Source organism: Mugil cephalus, chromosome 11, assembly GCF_022458985.1.
Source record: "Mugil cephalus isolate CIBA_MC_2020 chromosome 11, CIBA_Mcephalus_1.1, whole genome shotgun sequence".
NCBI lineage: Eukaryota > Metazoa > Chordata > Actinopteri > Mugiliformes > Mugilidae > Mugil > Mugil cephalus.
Window position 1 is genome coordinate 20,232,037 of NC_061780.1, and position 27,245 is coordinate 20,259,281.

At 44.2% G+C, this 27,245-nt stretch overlaps 1 protein-coding gene across 2 annotated transcripts in view; it reads left to right on the forward strand.

Annotated features, from left to right (window-relative positions):
* Positions 1–27,245, forward strand: part of zfpm2a (zinc finger protein, FOG family member 2a) — a 115,442-nt gene that overhangs the window by 56,354 nt on the left and 31,843 nt on the right. Inside the window, exon 5 of one of the 2 annotated variants that reach the window (XM_047598316.1) lies at positions 14,522–14,633. In XM_047598316.1, the coding sequence (XP_047454272.1) occupies positions 14,522–14,633 (112 nt within the window). The remainder of the gene's footprint in view (positions 1–14,521; positions 14,634–27,245) is intronic. The other variant, XM_047598317.1, reaches the window with a different exon arrangement.

The following is a 27,245-nucleotide window of genomic DNA, read 5'->3' on the forward strand; positions in this document are numbered from 1 at the left end:
TCATCTCTCAAACGGGGTACTGGCTGTTAGCAGCTTCTCACTATCTCTCATTAAAGGCTAGGTCAACCCAACTGGCGTGTTTTGTTTTACTGAGCCTCCTTTTAAGGTTCAGTGTAACTTTTTACTTTGTTTCTCAGACACTCAATACGCCAGAAACTCTATTTTTATTTTATGCATCATGAGGGAATCATCTAATTTACACTAGCACACTTTTAGTCCTTCTTATTTATTTATTTTTAAATCAAGCCCATACTCATTGCCGTCTTGTTAGACGCGTAGCCTTTAGCGAGCTCCCCAAAATACGGTGCCGCATTTATCTCAGTTATTTCAGTGGGAGGTTGAGGGAGTTGTGCAAACCTTCAAACACTGACACATCAAGACAGGAACAAACCACGATGCCTCACCTGGAGTGGGGGATAACAAATGCGAGTGTGAGGAGGAGAGGGAGGAAAGCAGGAGAAGCGAGAGGAAGAAAAAAAATGGTTAGTTATGGTGCATGTCAGGGCGGCCAGTGCTGCAGAGCAGGGTCAGGAGGCAGTAGAAAGCGTTTGAGGTAGAAATAAAGGCTCATTGCTCCATGGGTATGTACCTCACCTATGGGCACTCTCAGTCATTCTTATGAAGTGTGACCTCTACAGACTATTAAATCTCCTTTTACTCTCGTAGATTTTTTGAAACCATAGGGGTGAATGAATTACCCGTGGCCAGTCAGGTAAGTGACAGGAGAGACACATCTCTCATGCTTGAAACACACGACCCGCTGGTGAGATATTGATACGTCCCCTCTAAAATAAAACATATTTTATCCCTCCATCCAGACTCGCCATTTAAGATATGACTTCTCGGAGGTCAAGCTATTTTTGTCAAGCCATCACGTACGGTGCTTAGGTCCGTCTCTCAATCCTTGGCATCACGCCCAGAGACAGACAAAAGTGTAATGACTCCCTAAAGTGACTTACAGTAAATAATGAAAATACAGTAAGAAGCGTTTGCGTTAAAGTGGACAGCAGGAGCACTTTGGCACATGCTGCGTCGTTTAAGAGGAGTGTATTGAGTTTAGCTAGTGTCTGGGGAGCAGTCTTGTGGAGGTATAAGGACGGGAGGAGGGGTTTACTGGTCCCGGGAGGCGGCAAATGGAAGCCAGAACTGGCCCAGCTACGTGCGCCGTGCCATGGGAGCCTATGTGGGTTGGTCGCTGGCGGACGATGGGCCTCAGTAGTCGAGCGGAGGTGATGGATGATGCTGCGAAAGAACACCGAGTGGAGCGTTTTGTGCAGTTGTTCAGGCAGTCCCGGAAAGAGAGGTGCAAAGCTTGAAAAAGAAAGAATGAAAGGAGAGAGCGAGGGAGTCGGAGAGAAAAATAGCGGGGGGAAGAAAAAAAACAGAAGGGAAAGAGCATGACAGGAAATCTGGGCATCTGCAGGACAGAGATAGGGTCACATCTCGACCGTTTATCAAAGAGGAAAGCAGATTTCACAGCTGATGGGTCGGCCGTGGCAGGTCTGCAGACCCCAGGGGCTCAGCTTGGCATGAGGGACGGGAGTTGTAGTTATTGCTGTAGCAAACCTGTTAACATAATCACACTGCACCGTGTTACACAGTTCATACTGTATGCCTGGACTTACTGCGGTTGTTTAATATGTCCTTTACCACATCATTTGTACCCTTTTTTTAATCTAAATATAGAACAACTTTGCCCTGATTAATGCATTTTTTGTAAGTATGATTGAAAAGCTTTTAAAAATTGTTTAAATTTCTTAAGAGGACCATGGCTTAATAAATAAAACGGCAAGCTCTCAGCTAAATTGAAACACAGACAAGAGACTGAAATGAAAACTAAGTAATTGGCACGGGTCGAGGCACTTTGTAAAGTGAGGGACGGCGGGATTGGGGGTGTGAAAAGACAAAGGAGAAAAAAAAACACCCAAGATTTGGCTTGGTACTGCTGTTGTTAGCTGATTTTCCTGCTCTGTTCCTCTTCCTCCTCCTCCGCTCCTTCTCTCGGTCTCTGACTGATGGAGCTGCCAGGGCGCCGTCTCATCCCTCACTTCTCTCACTGATCAATCAGACCATTAGACTCCAATTACAGCCGCAGCCCCGGCGCAGGTGAGCGACGAGCACATTCAGCCGGCTGCCGACAACGCCTCCGCCCGGCTTCCTCGCACTCACCAAATTAACACAAATTAATAGTGACACTCAGACATAAATGTCTGCAATCGGGGGGCTAAATTAACAGTCTGGGTCGAAGCTATTGAGTAGCAGGTGTCTTTAAAAGCGGTAATTACCTATGCTGGACAGAACCGGGAGGAGAAGGTGGGCCATGGTATGCCTGGAGTAAAAGGCCTGGCCCCGGTGAGCCTGGCTTCCATTGTAGGTGTTAATAATTGATTGGGAGGCAAGCTAATAATGAGCAGCAGATTTAGAGCTCTGTTGTAAATGTGTGTTGATGAGGGTGTTGCCGCCTCTTGTACAATGCCTTACCAATGCTAATTAAAGGGGCTTAGTCAAGGTGCAACTGTAATGAGTCTAGATTCAATAGAATTCCGGTCTTTATGTGTTTTGAGGGTCTTTCAGTGCAAATTACCAGTAACTGAAATGCACAAGGATTCGTCCATTCCACTTAATGATCTATCAGGCAGTTTGTTTTTATCTTCTATCTTAATATTGTTGTATTAAGGAGCACAGGCCTAGATAAAAATCTCAGTTTCACACAAGAAGCTTGACACAAAGGAAATGATTTGAAAAGGAAATTATTTGAAAAACTGCAGGTTATGAGGACATAATAAAAGTCAATGAGCACTGTAGGCTAATTAAGTATAACAGCTATTTAATCTTAGCACACATTACCGCTGAATCATCCATCATCAGAGTCATTATAACACTTTGTTTTGCCAATATCTAAGCATGGCTGTACTTTTGTGAACCCGTGCAATATTGAAATAGGTACTAGTTGAGAAATAATTACATGTAATGAGTATTTGCATGACAACCTCTGAATGAATGAATTCTTTTAAATGTGCCGGTGCTAAGACTGAGAGCAGTGAAGTCCTATTTATGCTAAAACATACGTGACAGCATCGCCCGTTAGCGCCAGTGTTTCTTACACATGTGCGCGACGTGTCCACGTATTTGGGTGCACATGCGTCTTAAGTGTGAGTTCTGGGTCACAGCGTGAACAGTGTGTGGGAGGGCATGAGCGCATCAGCGTGCCTGCGCAGGCTGTGTGCTGCTTTTGGCTTTGAACAGAGAGCTTTAGCTTGTAGACTACAGAAGAGCGAAAATGTCAAGATACTGTCCTAATTTTCACCTGGGACAGAGAGAGAGGCAGAGGCTGTCAGCCGATGGAGTGTGATTATTGTGTAATTTAGTACAAGGGGAGGAATATGGGCCCGTGCAACCCAAAAACGCTCCAGAAATTATTCAGCCCATCACTCAAGCCATTTATCTCATCCCTTTTGCCCACCCTCTCCCTCCAATATGTTTATTGTTAGCTACCCCTAAACTTTAACAAGTGGCGGCGGATTTTTCTGTTTCAGAAATTATATTTTTCTTCTTGTCATTGCTTCATTAATCAAGAGGAGGCATTCTGAAAAATGTTTTGTTTTGGAGGCTGCAATCTATTTTGTGTGTGTGTGTGTTGTAGTTAATCTGCGCCCGTGGCAGGTTTCCCCTCCGAAACGCAGCGCTAAGCAGCGGTATCGCAGGCCTATTGTTGTAGCCTCTGTCATAGCAAGGAGAGCCTGATGCAGGCCTGGGCTCGCCTGATAAGGAAAAGAGGATTCAACATGGCTGGAAAGGAGAATCAGTGGGACTTGAGAGTGGAGTACGGATGGGGCAGATGCGCTCGCACACACATGCGCGCACACACACGCGCGCGCGCGCGCTCACACACACACACACGCGCATGCACACACGGAGTCACACAAATATACCGAATGATACACACATGTTCTGCGCACATACAGTCACACATGAGCCGACACACACACACACACACACACACACACACAAATCATCGCCATCATCACACTGGCACATGCCCAGGCAATTATTTACAGTAACATCCAATTACATATGCAAGAAGGCACCCCAGGATAGGACCTCTCTGTAGCATTGCTGCTAAATCAAACTTGCACACGCGCACGCAGCATCAAATATGCATTCGTACAAACAAACAAATACCATTAAACAAATAAAAATATATCTTAAATCCAAACATTTTCATTTATGTTTGCATCTAAACGTGGCCTGTGCTTTCTGTCTGAGGGACCCGCTCTCTTGGATATGGTTTGAAAACGTCCGACATTATCAGAACTAACAGGATTTGAATTTCTGTGTTGGACACACAAATAATTTTGGCACAAAGAATGTGGCTTCATCTAATGAAATAATGGGTCCAAATTTTAGGCGGAGAACCAATTTGTGATTGCATGCATCAATTATTTCTTGGGTTTAAACCAATATCGGGCCTGGGGTCCCTTCAGATGGGTAAAATGGTAATTATCTGGCCCGCTTCCCCTTGCTCTGTGTCATCCATATATTTATCGATGGCATTATTGATGGTTTTCATGTTCTTACACGAAAAGGAGAGTCTGAGCCCATTCCGCTGAAGTAGTCCTCTAAATCTGGGCTTTTTAACGCCGATCAACATGACACTGATGTCTGCTCGCGAGTTAAATGTAGAATGGGCAGAGTGGAACGGAACAAAAGGAGCATTGTTTTTTTGGCGTTGTGTATGTTCTTCCAAGCCTGCACTTTCAAAGTTTCAGTGTGCATGGCTGGAACTCATCACCGCCCACAGCTCCATGCATTAGCCATGAAGCACTCAGTCAGTCAGCTGCGCTGTTTGAGAGATAATACATGGTTGACTTGATCTACAAGTGAACCTGACATTTTGTTGTCCTTATATCACAACTACCCAAAGTGATATGGCAGGTACCCTGATAAGCAGAGCAAGACTCACTGATTTGCTTTGTGCTCATTTTAATGGCTGCATGCTTTCCCAAAACATGCCAAGGATACAGTTAATACATATGCAACACAAATACTATGTTGTAATTTATAGCTCATTGCAGTTTTGGTTGAGAGGTTTGGTCGCACATATCACACGTGATATTTGCATTCTTGCAGGAATAAACCACAGTTGGGGGTGGTAGTAATATTGGCAGCATGTTATGAAAAATCAATACACATCATTTAGAATTTTTTCCCAATATCCTTCCACTGCCTGAGTTGTCAGCTTGCATCATATTAAGAACACCTTTAAGGTGCTACCGCTGTACACATTAATGTAAAAATAAAGTTGCATCATGGACAAAATGTCCTTAATGCACTTCCTAAGAACAAAAGTAAAAGCAGTAAATTAAATTAAATGAAAAATGTGCCTCTTAGTGGGTTACGCAAACAAATGTTATATTGCATTAATGTCTTCTAAGCATTTTAGGCTAAATTCAGCAATTTTGTGGGGGGAAAAAAAGTGTTGTTATTTTCCACCATTGCCAAGAATATGTAATATGAGGCCACATACTGATATAGACTGACTGATTTTATTTCAGCGAGAGTTAATGGGGAAGTCAAGTGATACTTTTATTCATATAAATGATCCGGATACTTCGTCCACCTCTGCCACCCTCCAGTTTGTTACCATAATGGCTTGTGTTGCAAAATGTGCTTCCCTCACAATTATTGATGTGCAAACATCCAGCTATGTCCTGCAAAGGTTCAAGAACATCCGTGGCACTGATCATTTTGAGGGCTTAAATGTCCTCATTCAGAGGAGAGGTGATTTAACCCTCGACGTTATTTTGTCTCCGTAATAACACGTTTCCATCCTCACATCCTCACCGACGCTGTAAATGTGATGGCTGTTGGGGGATGCTGTCATCCTCCAACAGTCTGCTCACTTACTGTTCAGCAGCAGCAGAGCAGGAACCGGTGATGGCTGAAAGCCCCAGTGAGGCTCCAGGTCCTGGGGGGCCACTCTTCACACCCGCCGGGCTAAAGGGTGAGCTTGGTGTCCCCGTCCCGCCTCACAGCTCTCTGGGTGTCTGCTGTCTTTCAGTGACCGATCAGAGATGCGGAGTCTGGATATCAAACTGTCACGCTGGAGGAGATGCAGTATCTGCATGCTTATGGTTTCTGTATGTTGTAAACAAACACAAACAGCTTGATATGAACATTAACATTCATGAACAACTGGTCCATCTGGAATAGCATAAGTCATACACTGTCACTTACGCACTTATCTCAAGAGTTTTCTGAATTTTAATGAGCGCTTGTAGCAGGTTTGGGGAGATGCTACTTTACGTGTGATATACTCTGCTTTAAATGTGCCAACAAATGAGCAGGGTTAGGTTTCAGTCTTTGCAGAATCTGAGTCTGTCAGGCAACAATAGTCAAGCACAGAAGTTCCTGGTTTCACACATACCGCCTTGTTTTACAGTACGCAATATGTCTCCCCAAATGAATGATTATCCAACACTTCAATACACAACAGACCTCTGTTGCAGCACAGGCGCAAGGGGAAGAAAATGAAGGAGGAAGCAAAAAGAAAAGAAAAGCGAAACAAAGTTGAGTGGTGCCAGCTGCTTTGCCATCTGTCACTGTCATGGCTGCAATTTGTGATATGTTGAAACAACTTTCCTGAGAAGTTCTGGAGATAATCCTTGATTGTTTCCATTTGAAGGCCCCTGATAGTCCTCTTGGTATTCCAGCACGAGTTAAAAATGGGGTTTGATGGAAGTTGCTGATGTCTGAACAATCCATACCCAACATTGTGGGAATAAACTGTTGTTCTTATCTTTTTTTTTAAGGGAGTTGTAGCTTTAGCTCCTTGATATGACAAGACGATAAAGGGGCTGCAAATTCCTGCAAAATGGACAGCAATGTGCTTTGTAACATGACGAAATTCTGCAGTTTTCCTCTTAGTCCGATTGGCAAGGCAAGTGGAGAAACACAAAGAAGGCACCGCTTGCTTCACCTCCTTCAGAGAAAGAAGGACGGCCACCCTACAGGGATGCAAACCCCTGCTGGTAGACCTTGATAAGTCCTCGCTGTCCCCTGTCCTGGCCTTAGCCCTCTGATCCTCAGCCTAGTTGGCTCGGGGCCTACCAAAGACAAAGCCTTGTCAAAATGACTCTGGATGGATGAACAACCGAGCAGAAAAATTCAAGTCTTCTGAGAAAAAAAAAAAGGTTTGAGATAAGAAAGCTGATAGGTGCTCGAGGAGACGAAGGTCTGGACAGTGTCCATTCTCTCCCTGGTGGTCCAGCCGCACCTCATTAGATGGATGTGTATGAGGCTGTCAAAGCAGGAATATTATACTGTGGGGTCGTCCGCAAACTAATTGGGTAACAAAGACCACTTCCAGCTCTGGAAACCCATCTTTTAACAGCCCGTGTGCTGAGACTCTGATAAGAGAGTTCACGTCTAATGCATTTAGCAAGGGGCAAATTCACAATCTTTATCTTATTTACTTAACTTGGTGTAAATATTGTTGGTCTTTTACAGTGGATTTACTAAGACCTCATTTCTCTGAAGTGCACGCAAGGATCAGACTATTGAACGCTGCGGCAGTAAGTAGCTGATCAGGTGGTATGCAAATCTCAGATACCTTTGTAAGGTTCCTTCGTCATTAGAGCACAGTTGAGCCATTTCATGTGTTTCTTGTCTTTGTTCTTAATCTCCAGCGATTTCCAACGCGTCGCACTTTCTTCTGTGTTTGTGATAATTATTATTCTGCACAATTAGATATGGGCAGAGCTCGGTTTATGTATCGGGACGTGAGATTGGCTGCGCGGAGCGGGGGAAGTCTCTTGAAATATAAAATCACATACAGTTGACGCTTTTCTAATGCATCATGAAATTTATAGCAGCGCCAGAGAAGAGAGCGGAGTTCAAAAGAATATTAAAATCCAATACCTAAAGGAGGGCACCGAAGTTTATCTAAAGTCAGGGGCTTTATTCAAGCATCATTCCTGCTATTTTATTGTTTGTCTTTATTTACTGCCTTTGACTGATCCTGTTCCTCAGTGTGTGGTTATGAGAGCAGGGATTTGTTGTGACCCCATTGACTGATTGACTCCTGGGCTCCCTCTTTCTTCCTCTTTGAAGAAATCCCCCCTTCCTCATGTTTATTCCCAGCAGAGAAAGAGTGGATCTGTCCAGAGAATATGCCACCTGCCACCTTGACCCCCAGGGGCCATGGTAATATCCATACAGGTGAACATTTCTGGCTCCAGGTTCCTATTATGTTCTTGCACACAGCTTCTTGCTGCTCCGGGAGTCAGGCCCAACTTACATGCAAAAGATCAAACAAGTCCTTCCCAATTGAATTCAAATGAGAAATTTTTCGAGTAATTCAAACAGTGAGTAGTGAAGCGACAGGACTCTTCTGTCCCCTGACCAAAGCCAAACACAAGAAGTACATGCGAGTATATGTGCGCTGTACCTCCAAGACACGATTAAGCCCCGGAGCACATGCATTACAAATTCAGCTTTCTCTGTTTACAACTTCAAATAGTTCTCAGGACACACGCATTATACATGGCTACAGTGGTACAAACAGTTTTTTTTTTTTTTTACTTGTGGAGTTGAATTAAAACATTCACATCTACAAAGAAAGTTGGGGACATTGTTGTTTGATGCTGAAGGGCTGGGGAAACGAAGATGTGCTATAGGCAGCACACGTATGGCGTTTAAAGGAAAGGACGGGGAACTGAAAGGAATGTAACACAGGAACGAACGAAGGGGAAGGCATATCACGGGGAAGGAAAGAAAATGGAATGAAACGACAGCATGGAAAAGAAGGCAGAAGTGGAGAAAGGGGGTTACTTGTCTCCAGGGCAGGTACAGCTTACACTAAACTGTTTGGCTTTAGAGTTGGAGCACCTCAATGTGCCTGAAGGTCTTGAAGAATGGAGCACGGATATAGCCCCCCCACCACCCCACCCTCTTTCAAATCTCTATTCTCTATTCATTCCTTTCCTCTCTGATTTAGTATGGCAGCAGATTCATTTTTCCCAAAATGAAATAATGTCTAGATGCGCTGTTTATAATTTAGCGTCACTTTTTAATCAAAGTCCTGTGATTGCTCCAACCTTGTTATGTCTTTAAAAAAAAAACGAGGCAACATAACATACGATAATCATGGCAACACCAACCATAGTCAATATAAATGCAAGCACCGCGAGCATTTCAATGGAGCCAAATAAGCAATAGCTAATGCAGCACATGAACTTTGATGCTTACAGTCCAGTCAGCAGGATAAAAGGTGATTTAAATGAGAAAATATTTATTCCCCATAGTGGCACCATGATAGCGGGCAGCCAAATAAAGGCACATGCGCACAGTGATGGGTGTCCCTTTAAAGATTCCGGGAACAGCAGTGACTCTCTCTCAATTTAATCGATTTTAAAATGAAAAGTCAATTTAACAAAGTTGAAAAGAGAAAGATGAGCTAAGGGAAGAAAAAAGCATTCTCTTGCACTCAAGCAGTAAACTAACCGCCGCACAGAGCAGGCAGAGATTTCAGCTGAATTATCTCCCACCTCACATTTGCTCTTAGGCAAGCAGTTTAAAAGCCAAGCGATTGAGCCAGTGATCCAATTTGAAATGCAGAAATGATTAGAGCAGCTTGCCTCATTTCATATCGAAATTCTCTGATTTATGACAGGGCACCAGCCAAGATCTATCTCTAAAGGGAATTAGTGTGCAATTCCTGCATATTTCTGTTATTTAGTCTCCCAATAGCAGATGCTATAGCCTTAGAGAGAGGGAGTGAGGGGGGCAGAGAGAGAAAGGAATGAAAGCAGCATGTAGGTATCTTTTCATTTCGGCAGATGTAACCACGGCCATTTAGAAGAGGAGGAAATGACACAAAAGCCGACTTGAGAAACGGAGGTATTTCCCACTTTATGTAGGATGTTGACAGAGAATCTTATTTCAGGGAGCAATAAATATAGTATATGCAGCACCTAACTAAGCGTGTACACAGCTGTTGCCAGCAGGGATAGTGCAGTGGTAGAACACAGACTGAGCGTTTGGCTTTGGCCGTTTTATTCAAAAAAAAAAAAAAAAAAGACCCTTGCAACCCATCCATCCTTGAGGCTAAGAAAATATTAATACGCAGAGCGATAACGAGGGCTCGAGGAAAATCTCCCTTAATGAAATTTCCAGTTGACCACATGCAATTTGTTTCATCGCGCCGAACAACTAATTGCAACAGACGTTATCAAGGTGTGAGTCTGCTGCCTGCTGTAAACTGACTGGTAAAACAGGTACAAATCCTTTATCCTCACTCCCATGTTAGAGACAGAGAACATATAAACTTGACATAACCTATGCATAAGCTTTTTTTTTCTTTCTTGTTATATTTATACTACTATTGCACATGGAGCTACAAAACGATTCGAGACAGGTTGCCAGGTTTGCTTTGTTATAACTTCATTAAAAAAAAGAAGAAGAAAAAAAAAATGAAAGTCAGGTAAAGAAATGTTCAAAATGATTACTATTTCCGGTGTTTATATTTCAAAATGGGGTTACTTTGGCACAGAGTGGGTGTCGAAAGCTGAATGTGTAAAGCCAGGGGAATGTCTTGAGTTATTCAGACAGAGTGGTTTTGATCTCTCAGTTGTCTAAATCCTGCAGCTGTGGGATCAAGACGGATACAGTGCCAGTCAGTGACCTTGGTGGAGAAGTGGGGGTGGAGGGGTGTGGGGGGGGGGGTGCGGGTAGGGGTGGAGGGAGAAGCGATGAGGAAAATAATCATTCCCACCAAGGTTTGTATCGATTTCACCTGCCCCGACCATGAAGCGGGTTAAGAGTAGCCAGTGGTGGTGAAATGGTCAGCGGTGATATCATTAGCTTGTTGTTTACACAGGGAAGCAGGGAGTTAGAAGAAGGCTGAGTGTCACAAGCCACTTTCTTCTTCACCTCCTTCAGCTGATCAGAGGATCATGGTATCAAGGAGGGATTAGTAGCGACTTGGGATTTGTGTGATTGGTTAATTTATTGCGGTGATGGCAGGTCTTTCATCTATGGCAACATTTAATCAGCGCAGCCACAGAGGCTATTACAGGTTAGCTCTTTTCTGGAGTCAGTCCGGCTGTGCCATCAGCTCTATCACAATTCCCCTGAAATTTCCAAATTATCTGGAACAGGCTTTAGCTTCTCAGTAATAAAAATTAGAACAGATTCCTGATAGAAGCTTTTGCTCACACAGGGCCAATTATAAATAGCACAGCCCTGCCTTGGAAGCGGGAAAAGGGGAAGAGGGAAAAAAAAATAAAAAAATCTAAGTCTGAGAGATGTGCACAGAACTTATCGTTCAGCCCCTGCTCCGCTCTGATCCAAATCCGTGTGGCTGAAAATTTATATTAGATTTTATCACAGAGGGGCTAAGTCTAGAAAAATCAATGAAGGTTATCTTTTATGTTGCAGCAACTTGTGGAAATATTGATTTTCATTTTATAGCGAATTTGGAGCATCAGTTTGTAATCACTTCCTCGCTGACTACACTGTTTTGGTCACTGTATCTCTTACACGAGGAACGGTAACAGAGCTCAGAGAGGGGGGAAAAAAAAATAAAAATAGCGAGAGAGTATTGAAACCACTGGAGTGAAGGCGGAGGGTGGATAAACCATAACACACTACATAGAGAAGAAGGCTGGGGGTGGGTTAGGGCTCTGACAGGGATGATAGTCTGTAAACTGATATTAAAGACTGTATCTATATAAATTCAGGAAACGCTTACTTGTTTTGTAACATTTATTCATTACAAAACCTGCAGGACACATATAATCAATAATAAGAAAAAATATATAAATCTTTTCTGACATGAAATGGGCAACAAGTTAAGATTAGCCACATGTATACATGCAAATTTTTTTTAAGTGCCTTATTAAAGTAGCCTATAGGGGTCAGCATATTTTCCAAATTCTCCCCAATTCCGGACAGGAAACAGCCCCCATACGTCACATCCCTGGATGAGCAGTTTGTTTCTATGAACCCAGTTCATCATATGCTCCCTCGCTCCAGGGAAATTGTAATTTTCTGCCTGTCAATCTGCATTTCTCCCAGCCTCGGCCACTTAGGGGCAACTGATCCAGTTGTATGAATGTTTTTTTTTTTTCATTTGCATTTGCAGACACTCCTCTCCGCACTGTGTCTAAATCCTAAATATGTGGTGTGCCGTCGCTCTCGTGTGCGTTTCTTTGTCTTTCTGACGGCTGGTACATGCGGCATGCTTACAAAGCACATATTGTCACTATTGATGCTTTATGTAAATCTGCGCCGGGACTGTCATGGCTTGTTGCTGCTCGATTTCTGGAAGAAAAAAAAAAGCAAAAAAAAAAAAAACATGGAGGCTAAGAAAACAGTAGAGATTTCCGATTAAACGTGAATACTACACAAGAATTCCAAAAGTTTCGATCGTGCCACTGACTAAAAGAATAATTGTGATTACCGCGAGGATCTCGCAGATATTGGTGTGAATTCTAACAGCGGCGTGACGTCGTGGTAATGTGGCATTCTGTCTCTGTTAGCTGCATTAAGAGCAGCTGGAATATCATGAATTCCCAGAGGCACAGAGGGATGGCAGAGAGGCCTCTCGCTGCTGAATAAGAGATGGCTCCAGTCTGGAGATCTGAGAAAGGGTTAATCTGATTCCCATTTCAGATAGTCGTCCTAGCAACAATCGGCCGGTCTGCTCTGCTCCTTTGACAGGGGTGTGAGATTTTCAGGTTAGCCAGATAGAAGACTTTATTGTGAGGCTAATTTGAAATGTGAAATCGCAGATGACTTAAATTACAGAGGTCCCCTCTCTCTCATCTGCTGCCAGGCCGGGATAAGAAGATGCCAGGAAAAGGAATAAGAATATCAACAGACACAATTTACTGTCTGTGTTTGATCAGTTTGGCAGTGTAGTTTGCCAATGTGCATATATATATATACATATATATGTGTGTGTGTGTGTTTGTGTGTATATATATATATATCTACACACACACACACAGACATACAGAGAGACTATTTAGAAATGCGTCGTTATCCTGTGTCTGTATTTGTTCTTTTAATTCTGCAGACAAAATCTGGCTAGATTCTTATCAGCTATTTGAGATGTATTTGCTGTTTGTAAATAATGCTTGCAAACGCATAAATAAATAAATAAACAAATAAATCTATGTTCTCCAGGCCCCGACTAGATAGAGTTCATGGAAAGAGAAATGGGAGGGTGGAGGAGGAGGAGGAGGAGGGCGAGGAGGAGGAGGAGGAGGGGGCATGAGGCACACTGCCGGAGCACAGTGCTCATCTCTTGTGCATATCTGTGCCAATTCAGACCTTTAACATGCTCAAGTGACATTTGCATTTATCCTTGAAGGTTGTTGCCTTTTGCGGGGGAGAAATAAGTGAAAAGCACAGGAGAGAACCAAGTATTTTTCTGTTGCATTAGGCAGATGGACAGCGTCCTGTCACTGGCTGCCGAGGATGGAAAAGAAAATGAAGTGTCGAGATTGCAACTCAACCCATTTTCTTTTGGCTAAACTATTCATGTAACGTCCTAATGAAGAAGGGGGTGGGGCTCAGGGTTCAGAAGTAATAGCCTTAGAATACTGACATTCTCCCTTTGAGTAATAGGCTACTGCGCCCCCCTCCCCCCCTCCACACACACACACACACACACACACACAAACACCACATACACAACACCGACGCACCATTTTACAAGAAGCGCAGGAAAGAAAACAGGCCAAAATAATATGAAACAGAATAGAAAATCATATGAGGATGAATAGGGCAAGCAGAATCTGGTGACACCGCACCATGTGAATCTATTATGGCGGATGTTGCACTCTATCTCACTGTTTTATTATTTCTTTCGGAGGAATAAAACTCCACGTTTGACCTGTGACCAGGAAGAAAAATGACCTTACACATTCAGAATAATTTTCCGGCATATTATAAAAACTCTAACCTCAATCGCCCTTTGAAATGGATACTGATTCTTTAAATTCTTCCCTGCTTGTTTCAGGAAATACTGAGATCCTGGCGATAGCGAGGCACAATGCGCCCAAAGTTCACTGGCGAACACTTGCTTCCCTTTCTCTGAAAGTCACCATCCTTTTTCCCTTTTTTCTTCTCTTCTTTTTCCGTTTTTTTTTTTTGTTATAGTTCCCACACACCTGAGATGTTCCTCTTAATCTAGCAGATCTGGTGTCGTATCACGAGGTCTCCATGATTACTCTTCATGTTGTTGATACATTGCAGGCTACGCTATTGCACCCATTCGTCCGCCTCTGCGAAACACACGCTGCACATTTATGCAAAACCTGCCCTGAATTTTCAACAAAACAAAAAAAAAAAATGGGATTGGGGTGGACTGAAGTTGCATGCTGTATAGTTTCTGAAATTGCCTCCTTATGGCCATTCAGAGCGGCAGAGGAGCGTAACTCGGTGGTTATTAATGTTTCTTTAATCACCTAAATAAGCAAATGATTAGTGTTTGTTATCTGTCCTCGACCAGAAGACGAAGAGCACGGTCCCGGTGGTGCTGAGCGCCGGCCCCAGGTGGCTGCTGGATGTGACTTGGCAGGGAGCGGAAGACAACAAAAACAACTGTGTGGTGTACAGCAAAGGTAAGCAAGCAGCGCCCGGCATCCTGTTATCTCCCCGCAGCGCAGCACACCACGCCACAATCCTCCATCCACCTCTCTCCAGCCCCGTCTCTGCCTCTCCCCTCTGTCTTTCTTTCACTTTTTCTCTCCTCTTTCGCGCTCTCCTCACTCCTCAAAGTCACAAAAGCGCGCAAATAATTGCGTCTGCGCGGGCCGCAAGGACGCGCGGAGAGGCGTGCGTGCACACACTCTCCACGCGCAGTATCTGCTTTTCCAATCCAATGTGTAATTTATATCACTAAAACCCTGATTAGGAACTGAGAAACATCACTTGACACACAAAGTTAATGGTCTTTAGATTTCACAAGGTAATTAATGCCCCTTTTTTTTTCCCTTTTATACTAAGTGAATCCCTATCTCGGGATAGATAGCGAGGAAAGCATGAGTGGAGATGGGTTTGCCACTTTGCTTCATTTGTTCTCTGGCTAATTCGGCAGAGCTTTAGTCGTACATCTTTAATAAATCAGCCGCATTCATGCAACTCCTGGTAAAAGTGGATTTATGTAAATATGAGCGCTGGTATAAAAAGAAAACAAAAAAAAAACACAACTATCTGTCAGAAAATTCGTGTTGTTTATTCCTGCGGGATGCTAAAAGCACAAAAACTGAAACGTCCTACTATCAGAAAGATAAACTCTTCAATCTGCAGCATTGTGTCCAGCAAACCCCTCATTAAAACAGTGCGGCAGAGCTCGGGTTTGTCGCAGATTCTATGGGAGGAAGCTTGCTGCGCTGACACCACAGTCTGGAGCGTCACTTCTCATGAAAGCGCCAGGCTTCCGCAGCTATAATTGGGTCTTGACGGGTGTTAACCAGGGAGACACAGCAAAATAAATACGTAAATAAAGATGTGTTTTGGATTCCAAAGGGTGAAGAGAGAGGGCTCCATTTATCACTTTTCAAAAATGATTACCCCGTGACAATACCCCCAAAGCTGAAATGGAGCTTCTTCTCCCTCAAAGTGAATAAGTGGCAGGAGTGGGATTTGCAACCCGGATTTTCGGTCTCCCAATTCTCATCTACTAATCACTAGACTGCACTGGGGAGTTATCCTCTTAACCGGCTACTTAACTTTGTGCTCTTTATCACCAAATCATTAAAGTTTTGATAAGCTGTTAAAAGAAGATTACGCACTTCTTTAAAATCTTCTAATCTTTTTGCTCAGAGAGTGACTCGTATGAAACAAAAAAAAAAAAGAAGGGGGAGGGGGGGCAATAACAGGATTTCTCACTCTTTTTCTAAAGTCTTGAGAATTTCCTCAGCCGCTCTTCGAGCTGTGTCCTGGAGATAGGATCGGACAGGGGGAGCATCATCACCTCAGCTGTGTGTGGTGTGTGTGTGTCGCTTGCCAGCCACCCTTTTGTTTGCCACTTCCAGCTTGACCTTATTAAATTAAACACAATAACATCTCCAGACAACCCCTTGCGAGAGTTGTTCTGTGTTGTGCTGTATAAGTTCATTACTCTAAATCCTCCGCAAGAATCAGCACGGGCTTGCCAACTGATAATGAGCGATAATAGGGGGAATGTTGCGAGCAAAGAATTAATTGAAATCTCAGAATATCTCTTGTCACCGTATTTTTTTTTAAATTTTTTTTATTTTTTGTCCTCTAGCTGCAGAACAGATATCGTCCATTTCTCGTGATTTAGTCAGCACTTTTGTCCCAATCCACCTCCACCAAAGTTTTCACACGATGACACACACGCGTCTGCAAATGACAAAGGTTCGGATACCACTGTGATAGAGGGAAAGCACAAAACATTCCGGCTGGCTGTGCAATTCCACACTCGACTGGAACGGCTTTGTAGCAACTTTGCCAAAGAGCGTCGGATAACTTGGTTCCTTCTCTTGGTAAAATTGCTCCACATTTTAGCTCCCGGCCCTTTTTTTTTTTTTTTGTGTCCACGTGGACTTGGAGTAAGTTCAGAAAGTGGTGGAGCGTTTGATGCCGTTCAGCTGTCTGACTGCTGCGTCCAGACTGTGACTCGATTTATGCCGCTCATTCTTCTTCGTCGCCTTCTCTTTAATGCTCCAATCTGCGTGCGTGCGTGCGTGCACCCTCTGGAGGAGACGCTGAAATTGAGTGCCGGCGTGCCGAAAATGTCGAATCTTTGTCAAATTCAAAATTGAATTTGGTCGTCTTCGCCGCAGTTTTGAAGCTGTACGAGAATTGCATATTTTCTTTTATTTTTTTTCAATTTTTTTTTTCATTCCACGCCGCCGTGGATCAGCCAGAGGGAAAAGACTTCTCAGAGTCCGGCAGGAACTTTCTTCTCACCTCGAAAAGCTGAGGCCCAGATTGTTTATATCTTCACCCCTGTGCTGTTTCCCCTCCGTCGGCTGCTTCATTGCTCCCTGAGATGCGTTATTTATGGAAAACAGTGAATATCTCAATACACAGTATGCTTGCAGAATGTGTTTTGGCTCACGTTTCACTGGTCTCGGCTTTCTTTATGGCTGCCTGCAAAGATAGTAGCAGTTCACTTTGGACGCTTGCCAGTATAAATCTATGGGGGAGTATCTCTAAGTAAGGACCGGTGATTGGTTTGAGTGGCTGTAGCTTAGTGTCGGCCGTTCTGTCCTGTGATTTCTGCAAACCATTTTCCACAAACTGCTCTACCCTCTATCCCCGAAAACTTGTCAGAAAGTGGAGGAAATGTGCGCGAAATATGCGAGCGAGCGAGCGAGCGAGGGAGGACAGGATTCAGCAAAACCATTCCTCTGAGAGTTGGAGTCCGGCAGTGTGTTATGTATAATACATGCACCGGAGTGTGTAACAAGCAGCAGAATGGCGTAGTCAGGTCCCCCACGGGGTGCCCCTGGTCATCAGCACCAAGACAAGCTAACCTTATAATGTGAAATACTTTTTTATTTTTGCCTATTTTTGGCAAACTGCAGCTACCATTTGTATTCTGTTTTCCCGTTTGTATCATTTTATCCACACAAAAACATTAAAAAAAGAAATACAAGTCATAGACCATGAGTAATATTTAAGTCATTTAAATGCCTCAAATTAGCATCCGCAGAGCCATTTCATGAATATAAATTCTTCTTCTTAGAATTCCCTTCCTTAAAATGAGAGCCCTGAAGTGGAAGCAGGAAAAGTGCAATATCTATTTTTCCCAGGCTGTCAGCATTGCCCTGTTTGTTTTACATTAAACTCCCAGGAAGAGCCTCAGCAGCCAGCCATTACTAAAACTCTCAACCCTACTACTGCGCTAACTCATTATCGAGAAATCCACCTGGAACTCCCACAATGCTCTCCTCCACACTCCGACGGTTTCTTTGAACCGCCGAAGTTATAGAAACAGGCGAGCAAGTCTGCAGAGTAATTATATGTTACAGTAACGCTGGAGACTGAGGGGGGAGGGAGGGAGGGAAGGATGGGGGGGAGGGGGGGGGGGGGTGGGAGGAGGAGGGGGAGGGAGGGGGAGAGAAACCAGTGAAGAAGTTTCTGTGCAGATAAACAACAGATTGATAAACAATGCCGTTGAGAGATTTAACAGAGAGAACACACGCAGTTGCATTTTGACACCTCCCAGTTCAATACGGCACCGTTCAGAGAGCCGCTGCGACCGAGCACTACTGTAATGAGCTCAGGTTGTTAAACAGCTTTAAAAGGAATATTTATTTAACCGTAAAAAGAGCAATGCTGCTACTCATCCTTCTAAACTTTCTGACCTCTACACATTGATCCTCGAGCGCCTTAAACTCTATAGAGAAACATGCGATAAGGTCATTGTTTCATATTTAAAAAATAACAGGTTTCGCCGTTTTTAACTCAGCATGCATTTGTTGGGGACTATTTTCAGCAGCGTGTGAATAACCGTTCCGTCTCCTCAGCAGTGTACACTGGAATCACAAATGAAAAACTAAGCCGCGTGCTGATAAAGGCGCACCTGCGTGCTTGATTTGAGTATTTTTAATGGCATTTTTTATTTGTTTATTTTCAAAAAAATTCGCTTTTTAGAAGAGGTTCCCACTGGCTATATTCGTTAGCAGGATCCTTTCATTTACATTGGATTTGTTGACATGGAGAAAATATAGACTATACCATCAGCGAAGGAGGTTTTGAATTGAGGTCCCTCTATATGAAACCTCTCACCCGCTGCAGGCTAAAGTGTGAGACGCGGTCAGATCTGAATATACATTTCTAAAAAAAAAAAAAGAAATAGGAAAAATGACATTGTTATGACTAAAGTACAATATACTGTATGACTCAATTCCTTCTCATTGTGTGCCCTCATTGTGCTCGCCCCATTGTTACCTGATATCTGAGCCCACTGAAACTATACACGTTCGCTGCGAGCACATTATGTGGCATTATTCAGAGGTCACCTAAACTTTTCAACTGTAAGCCTCTTAAGCCAGACCACATTCAGATACAGCATGTCCAATAAGTCTCCGGAGCAACTTAGCCCATTGTTCGTGCAGAAATTGACCAATGTAACTAGGCCGTTTTTACATAAGCCCGGGCAGCGCAGAATTAGCCAACTCACAGCGTCTTTGTGTTATTTCATACTCTCTAAGTCCTCGCAATCAGATCCTTTTTTTTATGCCATCGTTTTCTCTTTCTACTGATCCAGAGCTGCAGACCTCTGAGGCACACTGTGAACTAGCATGACCTGGGCAGATATAGCATCAGTCTGATTTTGTTATATTGTTAAATTAAATTTTCTTAATAAACCAGCATTTTTTTAAAAAAAAAATTTTTTTTGGTGGGAATAATTTTTTCCCTTAAGAAATAAAAGCATTACATTGTACTGTTCCCTGCATTGCTCCCTGGCAGCATGCAGCATTAAACAGTAAGAGGAGAGGACTCTTACAGTTCAAAATTTAATTGTTCATTTCAACCATCCTCTTTTAAAATGACTGCGGCGAATAGGAGGTGCGAGGGGTTATTATCTGTTATCTGGGAACATAGCGAAATAGTGTGACTGAATAATAACTAAACAACTGACACAATGTAAAAATTTCATTATCAGTGTATTAAAACAAAATTGTACCCTAAAGGAGTCCCCACCACAGCTCCGAGCAGCCGACTAATTATGTTTAATTAAAAGACAACAGAGATCAACAGAATCGTTTTCATTAGGAAATTATTAATGATTCCACTGCAACAATAATTGATTGCACTGAGCCACGCGATAACTCGGCACGGTCATACTGGAGTGAGCTGGGTGGAGAGGAGCTGCCGGTTTTAGGCATTTGGCAGCTGTTGGGTAGCATGTCTCGTAGCTGAGGCTTCCACCCCAGCAGCTTTAGGAGGAGTTATAAAGCGGAAGAGGAGGAGAGCAGACTATCTGGCCGCCTAAGAACGGCAAAATCCAAATCATATGCCGATCTGAGGGGGCTTAACCGTCCCACACATGCATTTATGAGGCATTCATGCACACGCGAGCACATGCCAGCACGCATGACTAAGACGGGAACACGTTTTTGAATTATTTTGTCTTGTCTCATGTCTATAAACATGTTCGGGAGACACATTCAGGAGGGCGTTTCTTCTGTTTTTTTTTTTTTCTTCTTCTCTCGCTCGTAAGCATATAAACTACACAAACACACACACATACACACACACACACTTGTGCTGCTGCTCCATTCAGAGCCATGTGAAAGACGTCAGCTCCAGACGCTTCCTCCGACAGCCTTTTATGTGCATTGTTCTCCCGCCGCGCAGGCACTTTCCCCGCGCTAGACAGTATAGCGCAGGCACCAGACGCCACACTCTGCCACAGCCTCCACGTTCACACACACACACGCACACACACACACACACACACACACACGCTCGCGCGCGCCGACAAACACAGACCAAACGCCATTACTGAAAATTCGCATAATGGCTGCTGACACATATATGTCCGTCTGCATTCAGTTGCGGACTAAGCCTTGAGACAAAAACAACAATACAGGTGGGGAGAGATGCAAAAGACGTGATGGGCACTGATGAGGGACGAGATTGCCCTTTTCATATATCAACATTTAGCGTTTTATAGCTGCGTGCTTTCGAGCTTTCCGGGCATTTGTGTTGTGCGTTGCCTGCCTGAGAGTATAGCCGGTCGTCCTTGTATCAATGCCACGGAGGGTGTCGGGCTAATGAGCGTGGGCTGTCCTTAGAGCAGGAGGGTTTGGGTTGTGCCATTCACTCTGCATATTTAAATGCCTTGTAGAGCTTAAGTAGGCCCACTTTTCCATGTCAGGGCAGCGTTCAATCCTGCTGCGACCATTAATTATGATACCATTGTGCTCCAGTGTGGCTAATAAGAGTGATGTATTGCACCCTCGTGGCATTATAATCATCCGAGTGAAGTACCTGGACTACACTGAGCTCGCTTTAAGCACCACGCTTCAAAAAAAAAAAAAAAAAGAAGAAAAGAAAGGATGGAAAAAGTGAAGAGGAGGCTCCTCACCTTCTCCCAGTCTCCATCGCTGGCTCACGGTGGTTGTTGCTTCTACATGAGAGCGTGTCACAGATTTAACTTTGTGTAATTGTTTAATCGATGAGAAGAAATGCTTTGGTATTGATCACGTACAGGGAGGCCGATTGTGTGTCTGGGAGGGAAGACAGACGCACGCACGGCGCCCGAAACACCGCGCGAGTATCAAAAAACGAGCGAGTCACGTGCCTCCTTCCTTTTTCGATGCAGCACGTGATTTATCTGCGACGCTTTTGCAAATGTCCTTACACACACAAGAAAAAAAAGTGGTTAAGTGGATTTTAAAGAGCTGCTTCTTAATATTTGAAGCACGTCTCCTCTGTGCTGAACGTGTTAAATACAGATGGGGAAAAAGATCATATTTTATTACATTAATCACTGCTAGTTAATGTGATTATATGTACTTTATATTTCCCTTCTTAACTTCCCTCCCTTAACGGCATAATCAATGACCGTTTTTATATTCATTGAAAAATTTCTGCGGATATGAAAATAAGCCTTCGCCGAGTTTTCTTTCTTTTTTTTTTTTTTTTTTATCTACTGCTGGGATCTTGAGACAGTAATTAAAGAGTTCATTCTGTGTGTGTGTCTTCTAAAAGCCCTTAGCCTGCTTTTAGGCCTGGGTGTGATCCAGCCCAGTGCCCCCATCTCTGCTGTGGTAAGTAGGTGTGAAAAGCATTGTCAGTGTGCTTCAGGATAAAGCCCTGCTGTTGGATGCCATTGGTCGGAGTCAACCACCCCCCACCCGAAAAACCACCGCACACACATTCACATATAATAAAAACACAAGATCCAGCAGAGGGTTGAGAAGAACGAATGTGTGACTGCGCATGTGTGTGTGTGTGTGTGTGTGTGTGTGTGTGCAGGGATAATCAGAGACAAAAGGGCCTTTCTGCACATCGACACAGGTTTTTTTTTGTTAGGACTGCTGTCTTGGGAAGGGGGAGTTCGGGGGGTGTATATGTGTGTGTGTGTGTGTGTAGGGAGAGATGGAGGGACACAGATAGAGGAATCAGTGGGGTGGAGGGGTGTTTAGATCGTCAGTCAGCGTGATGGAAAACCACATGGTTAAAGTGTCTCTGACGGTTGACACAGGTCTGCAGAGTGTGGAACTAAACAAGCGAAACTGAGGCTGGGTGAAACCCCGATGGAGAGAGGAGATGATCATACAATAAGAAAAAAAAAACCCACAGAGATGGAAAAAAAAATAAGAACTTGACAGTGAAGGAAGACACTGATGCGTCCTTGAACGAAAAGCATACTACTCTTATCGTGATGCAGCTAGCTTTGAGAGTAGAGCCGGAAGAAATTCCACTCAAGCTATGGAGCCCAGTGTTGTGCGACCCATTTTAACTTTGATAATGTACACCCTCTACAAATCAATTTTTACGTCGGGCAAAACATAATCAGATTTTCTCTGAGGAAATAGCTCAAGACATTACGAAATTGTTTTGTGGGGTCGCCCCTGTGTTCATGCAGTAGAACCCGGCGATAACCTTTATACATACCTTTGCAGCTAATCCATTTTATTGATTGTACATCCACCTACGTGAAAAAAAAAGAAAAGCATACAAAAAAAAAACACATGCCCTCATAGTCTTTAGAGCAGCGTATCAGTGTGATATCTCAGCTTTTCTTTTCTCATTGCGGCGCATGGAGGAACACAACTGCGAGCTACCTCTAGCGCCACTACCTTATCTGTGCGTGGTTTTATCATGCAATCTGGTCAAGGGATCTTAGCTATTCTACCCTTCTAAAAGTCCAATGCCGTGGGTAAGGACACAGCGAGGCGTGAGGTGGGTCCAACAATGAGCGCGGTGGGTGTGTTAGCACAAATCTGTAAATGTTACGCCTGATAAACGTGCAAGTAATTTTTTCTTTATCACTATTTGAATAGTCAGAGATACCTTAGAAAATCTGCAATCAAGGTTGCTTTTTGACAACCATGAGTGGTTCAAGGAAGCAGTTCTGGAGCAAAAGAACCAAATAATATAAAAAAAAAAGCCTGAGTTGAGATGGTCCTTACCAGCAAAGGCTGTACTGTAAAACTAGCATGAACGTTCTCTCTCATACCAACAGTCGCTGTTGGGTCCTTTTAGTCATACTTATCCTGACATGAGCCATGCAGTTTTAGAGTGTACTCACATTAGGTAATTCGTACTGTGTCTGGGTCTAAGTACATCCAGTTTATTTGCATTTGGGTCAGTTAACCATCTAGTATGTTTGTTAACAGTGTCCAAGTGTGAGATTTACACACTATAACCCACAAGGCAAACGCACACTGAATTTAGATTTTGTAAGTAAAATCAGGCGTGGTACAGTTTTTAGTCTGCCAGCTATCCCTGGTCTTACGTTAGTGCGTCAAATTACAACACCCCAATCAGTCATAAAATTAAAAAACGCAGACAGGAGAAATATCTTCCTGGGACAAAAGAATGTCCTGCTGGGAAATGCTTGCAGGTGGCATTCCCGACACTCAAAAAACATGAAAAACAGCAGGTGCTGATCACAAAATTGAAGTATCTGTGGGATGGTCCACAGAGGCCTCTCCCCAAAGACCCCCACTAACAATACTCAGAAGGCCCATGTCCATTCTCTGGTGGGTCGATACTGTTTTTTGGAGGCCTACACATTATTAAAATGGCGGTCATAATGTTATGCCTGATTGATGCATGCATTCCAGTCAGGTTAAGTATTGGAATCAATACTTGGGGATTAAAATATGGCGGTATGTTTAAAGACCTTGCAACGTTAAGATTATTTGAATGCCTCTGCATCCCCACAACCCCGACCAACTTTCCGTCGCCACTTTCCACCTCAGCTAAGCGTCGGTAATGGACATAAAATGTGAGGTGCATCATCCTTCCTAGGGTTACCGGGCTGCTGAAAGGGCTGCACATCCTCCAGGACTTGCTTTACTTGTTGGGTCACGCAATTGTAGTTACGGCAACACCCCCATGTTTACATTTCTCAGGCTGTTAAAGGGACACCTTGTTTCTGTCTCGGCCGTGACAGTGATATAAGCTGCTCGTGAGCTAAACCCTACCTCCTCTGCGTAGCTTTAGTGCCTGAGCTCTGCTGACCTCTGCCTGTCGGCGCTGGGTGACAGAGATGGGTGCCCCCGTTCTTCCTGTGTGTGTATGAGAGAGAAAGAGTGGACAGAAAGGCGAGGAAGCAGACAGGCGTGCTGTAGGTACAGTAGTGTAGAGGACTAGACATCAGTGTCGTCCAGGTCAGACAGGGCCATCCATTCTCTAAGCCCCAGGGAAGAAAGAGAGGGAGGAATAGAAGGGGGAGAAGGAGAGACAGTGGAAAAGAGAAGTGTGCGTGTGTGTGTGTGTTAGGAAAAGAGAGATGGAGGAGTGGGGGGGGGGGCACCGATGCACTGTTTCTCTTAACTCTGTCAAAGCCACTCCATTGTGCTCCCCCGTGCAGTGAGTGGAAACCAATCTGTCATCGCTCCACTAGCCAGCACACTAGAAGAGGGCTAGACTGCTGGAAACACAAGTCTATTCAATGTGAAATGTAACTGGAATCTGAGCCCTTGGATAGCTGGAATGAAAAAAAAGAAAAACTGATGTAAGATTTTTTGAACCCTTGCTCTCCCACACACTGTGAAATGGAAGCCGTGAGTACAGTATTTGGGTCTGTGCAAGATAGGTTTCAGTCTCATATCTCTGCCTTTTTCACGGAGAGGTGATTGACATGTTTTGTTGATGGAACTCTATCCAAACCATGTGCGGTTTGCATAGGCATGAAGGGGGCTCAGTTAAAACCTCCTTGCAGTATCACCCAGCGGAGTTGGCCTCCTTTGTTTAAAGATTTGATTTTTCTCCCTGGCACTGACAATATTTAGACAGTCGCAGTCACAGAGGGGTGACTGAGTAGCACGAGACAAAGTCTTCAAGTGTGGCTGTGAAGACTTCGGCACCGTTTTTCCCTTCTGCGTCCTGTCTTCCTCACACCTGTCACCCACAGAAGCATCAACATGACCACCTCTCTTGATGCCCTGAGCTCCTCTAAGCCTGCATACTGTTGAATGGTGTGTACTAATGCTATGTTCCAATGCCATTTGGAGTCACTGCTTCCACTCTCCTCGCAGGAATCCCCCTTGCGCCATTTTCCCTGTAATCTCCCCAGTCCTCTCTGTTATGGGGTGGCTCGCCCGCTGCTCCCGCCACTATTCCGCAGCCCCTCTTCTTCATACAACCGGCACCTCCACCATTTTAATCCCTTTGACCCAAACCCTGTGTGTTTCCCTGTATCAACAGCTCCTGGAGATTACATCCTGCCTGCCTCCTCACTGTTGTGTGCTTCAGTCACCGGGGTTGCAGCTGGCCAGTGCATGCTAGGGTCTTAGTCAAACACCGCTGGATGTGATAGCCACTCCGACTAGTTAGCTTGGTCAGGGTCGTAGCCAGAGTGCAGGCGGCTTGAAGAGTAGTGGGAGGAGGAGGATGCCGGGAGATCTGCTAGGTACAAAGGAACAGAGGCTTAGGGGTCGGGAGACAACCTTCGGAGACATCAGGGAAGTTCTGGCTTCGGGAGAAAGTTTGCTTGAAATGTTGGGTTTGTCACCGTTTAAAGAACAGGCTTTTTCATGGCTATTTCAGTAGAAGACTCAATCTCTTGGAGAAAACGGGTAGCAACTATGGCACACTTTGACATTAGCAAGAAAAAGACCCCTACATCCGATTTACACACTAACCGTGGAGGATAGAAGACAGGTGACAAGGTGACGATATCACACTTTGGAGATGCATAGCTTTTGTAAAAGGACACAGCCGTCCACAACAATTCCCTCTTTTAATGTTTGTCTCGCTCCTCTTGTCGCCGCACAGCCGGGGAAATCAAACCCTAAAATAAATTCCAAGCATCCCACGCTTTGGAGACACCTGAACTCACCACTGATTACTGAGCCCGACGAGGCTGCTTTTAGCCCGCGCTATCTTCAATCAGCGCTAAGAAAGGGGAATTAATGTCCAGAGGGTGACACTGATGTCAAATTGCAATATTTCTCCGTAATGAATTCCCCTTAAAATTTCAAACATGACTCCCTTTGTTAGCACTTGCCAAGGCTGTGAGGTGCCGATATTAGATCGAGGAATAGGCAATAACCGAAATGATAAAGTCGACTTCAAAGAGCTGCTGGAACAAGAACGTACAAATGACTCACTCTCTGCGATATAACCACTGAAAAAGTGTTTTTTCTGACTCCGAGGCTGCTTTAGGAGGAAATTAAGAGGAAATCGGGGTTCGAGAGGTTAAAGGAGTTATCTTGACTTGCCTGTCAGGATCCTGTTCTGCTTCTTCTGCATCTTGTCAGAAAAGCGAAGCAGCCATCAGGAGAGTCAGAGCCGACTCTGTTGTTCCAGCGTGCTGAGGAGCAGCCTGTGCTCGCAGAGGGCCCCTCCTCTTTCATGTAGTGTTTCTGGTAATGGGTTAGGGCTTTATTGATGTGAACTTATGTGATCACTGCATGAAAAGCTACCATTTCTGTCTCTCCCGCTCTCTTCCCCTGCTCAGTTTTCCTGTGGGCCATATTAAATCAAGCCTCCGACCTAGGCTCTAGTTAAATTAAACCCTATCAGCATGTTACCCTCTCATATCGGAGAACAGGCCTTTATAAAGACGGCCTGTAAATGGTGATTAGTGAGCGTTTTGATTAAAATTCAACCACATCATGTGTTATACTCTGGTGGAGCCAATCACCTCCTTCTCTCCCTCCCTCCCTTTTGTCTCCGCGTCGGCGTGCATAAACATACACTGAGACATACATGGATACACACACACACATACACAAATCCTCCTCGAACCGCCTCCTTCCCAGTCTCTGTCTGGCCCGCTCTCGTGGCTCAGCAGAGTGCAAGGCTGATTTAAGGGCCCTTACAAATAGGAAGGTTGCAAGTGAAGACAAAAACCAGAGACAAATCACTCCACAGCAGCCTCAAGGTTTCTACCAGAGCTATTCAACTGGAGGGGGGAGCGGCAGAACAGTGAAAAATATATACACACTCCATCCTGTCAGAACGCTTTTGGCTTATCTTGAGTGACTGTCAAGGCTGGGAATATCAGGGAATGGACAGAAATATATAAAATTAATAAGCCGCTGGATGTTGTCGGGAGTTATGAT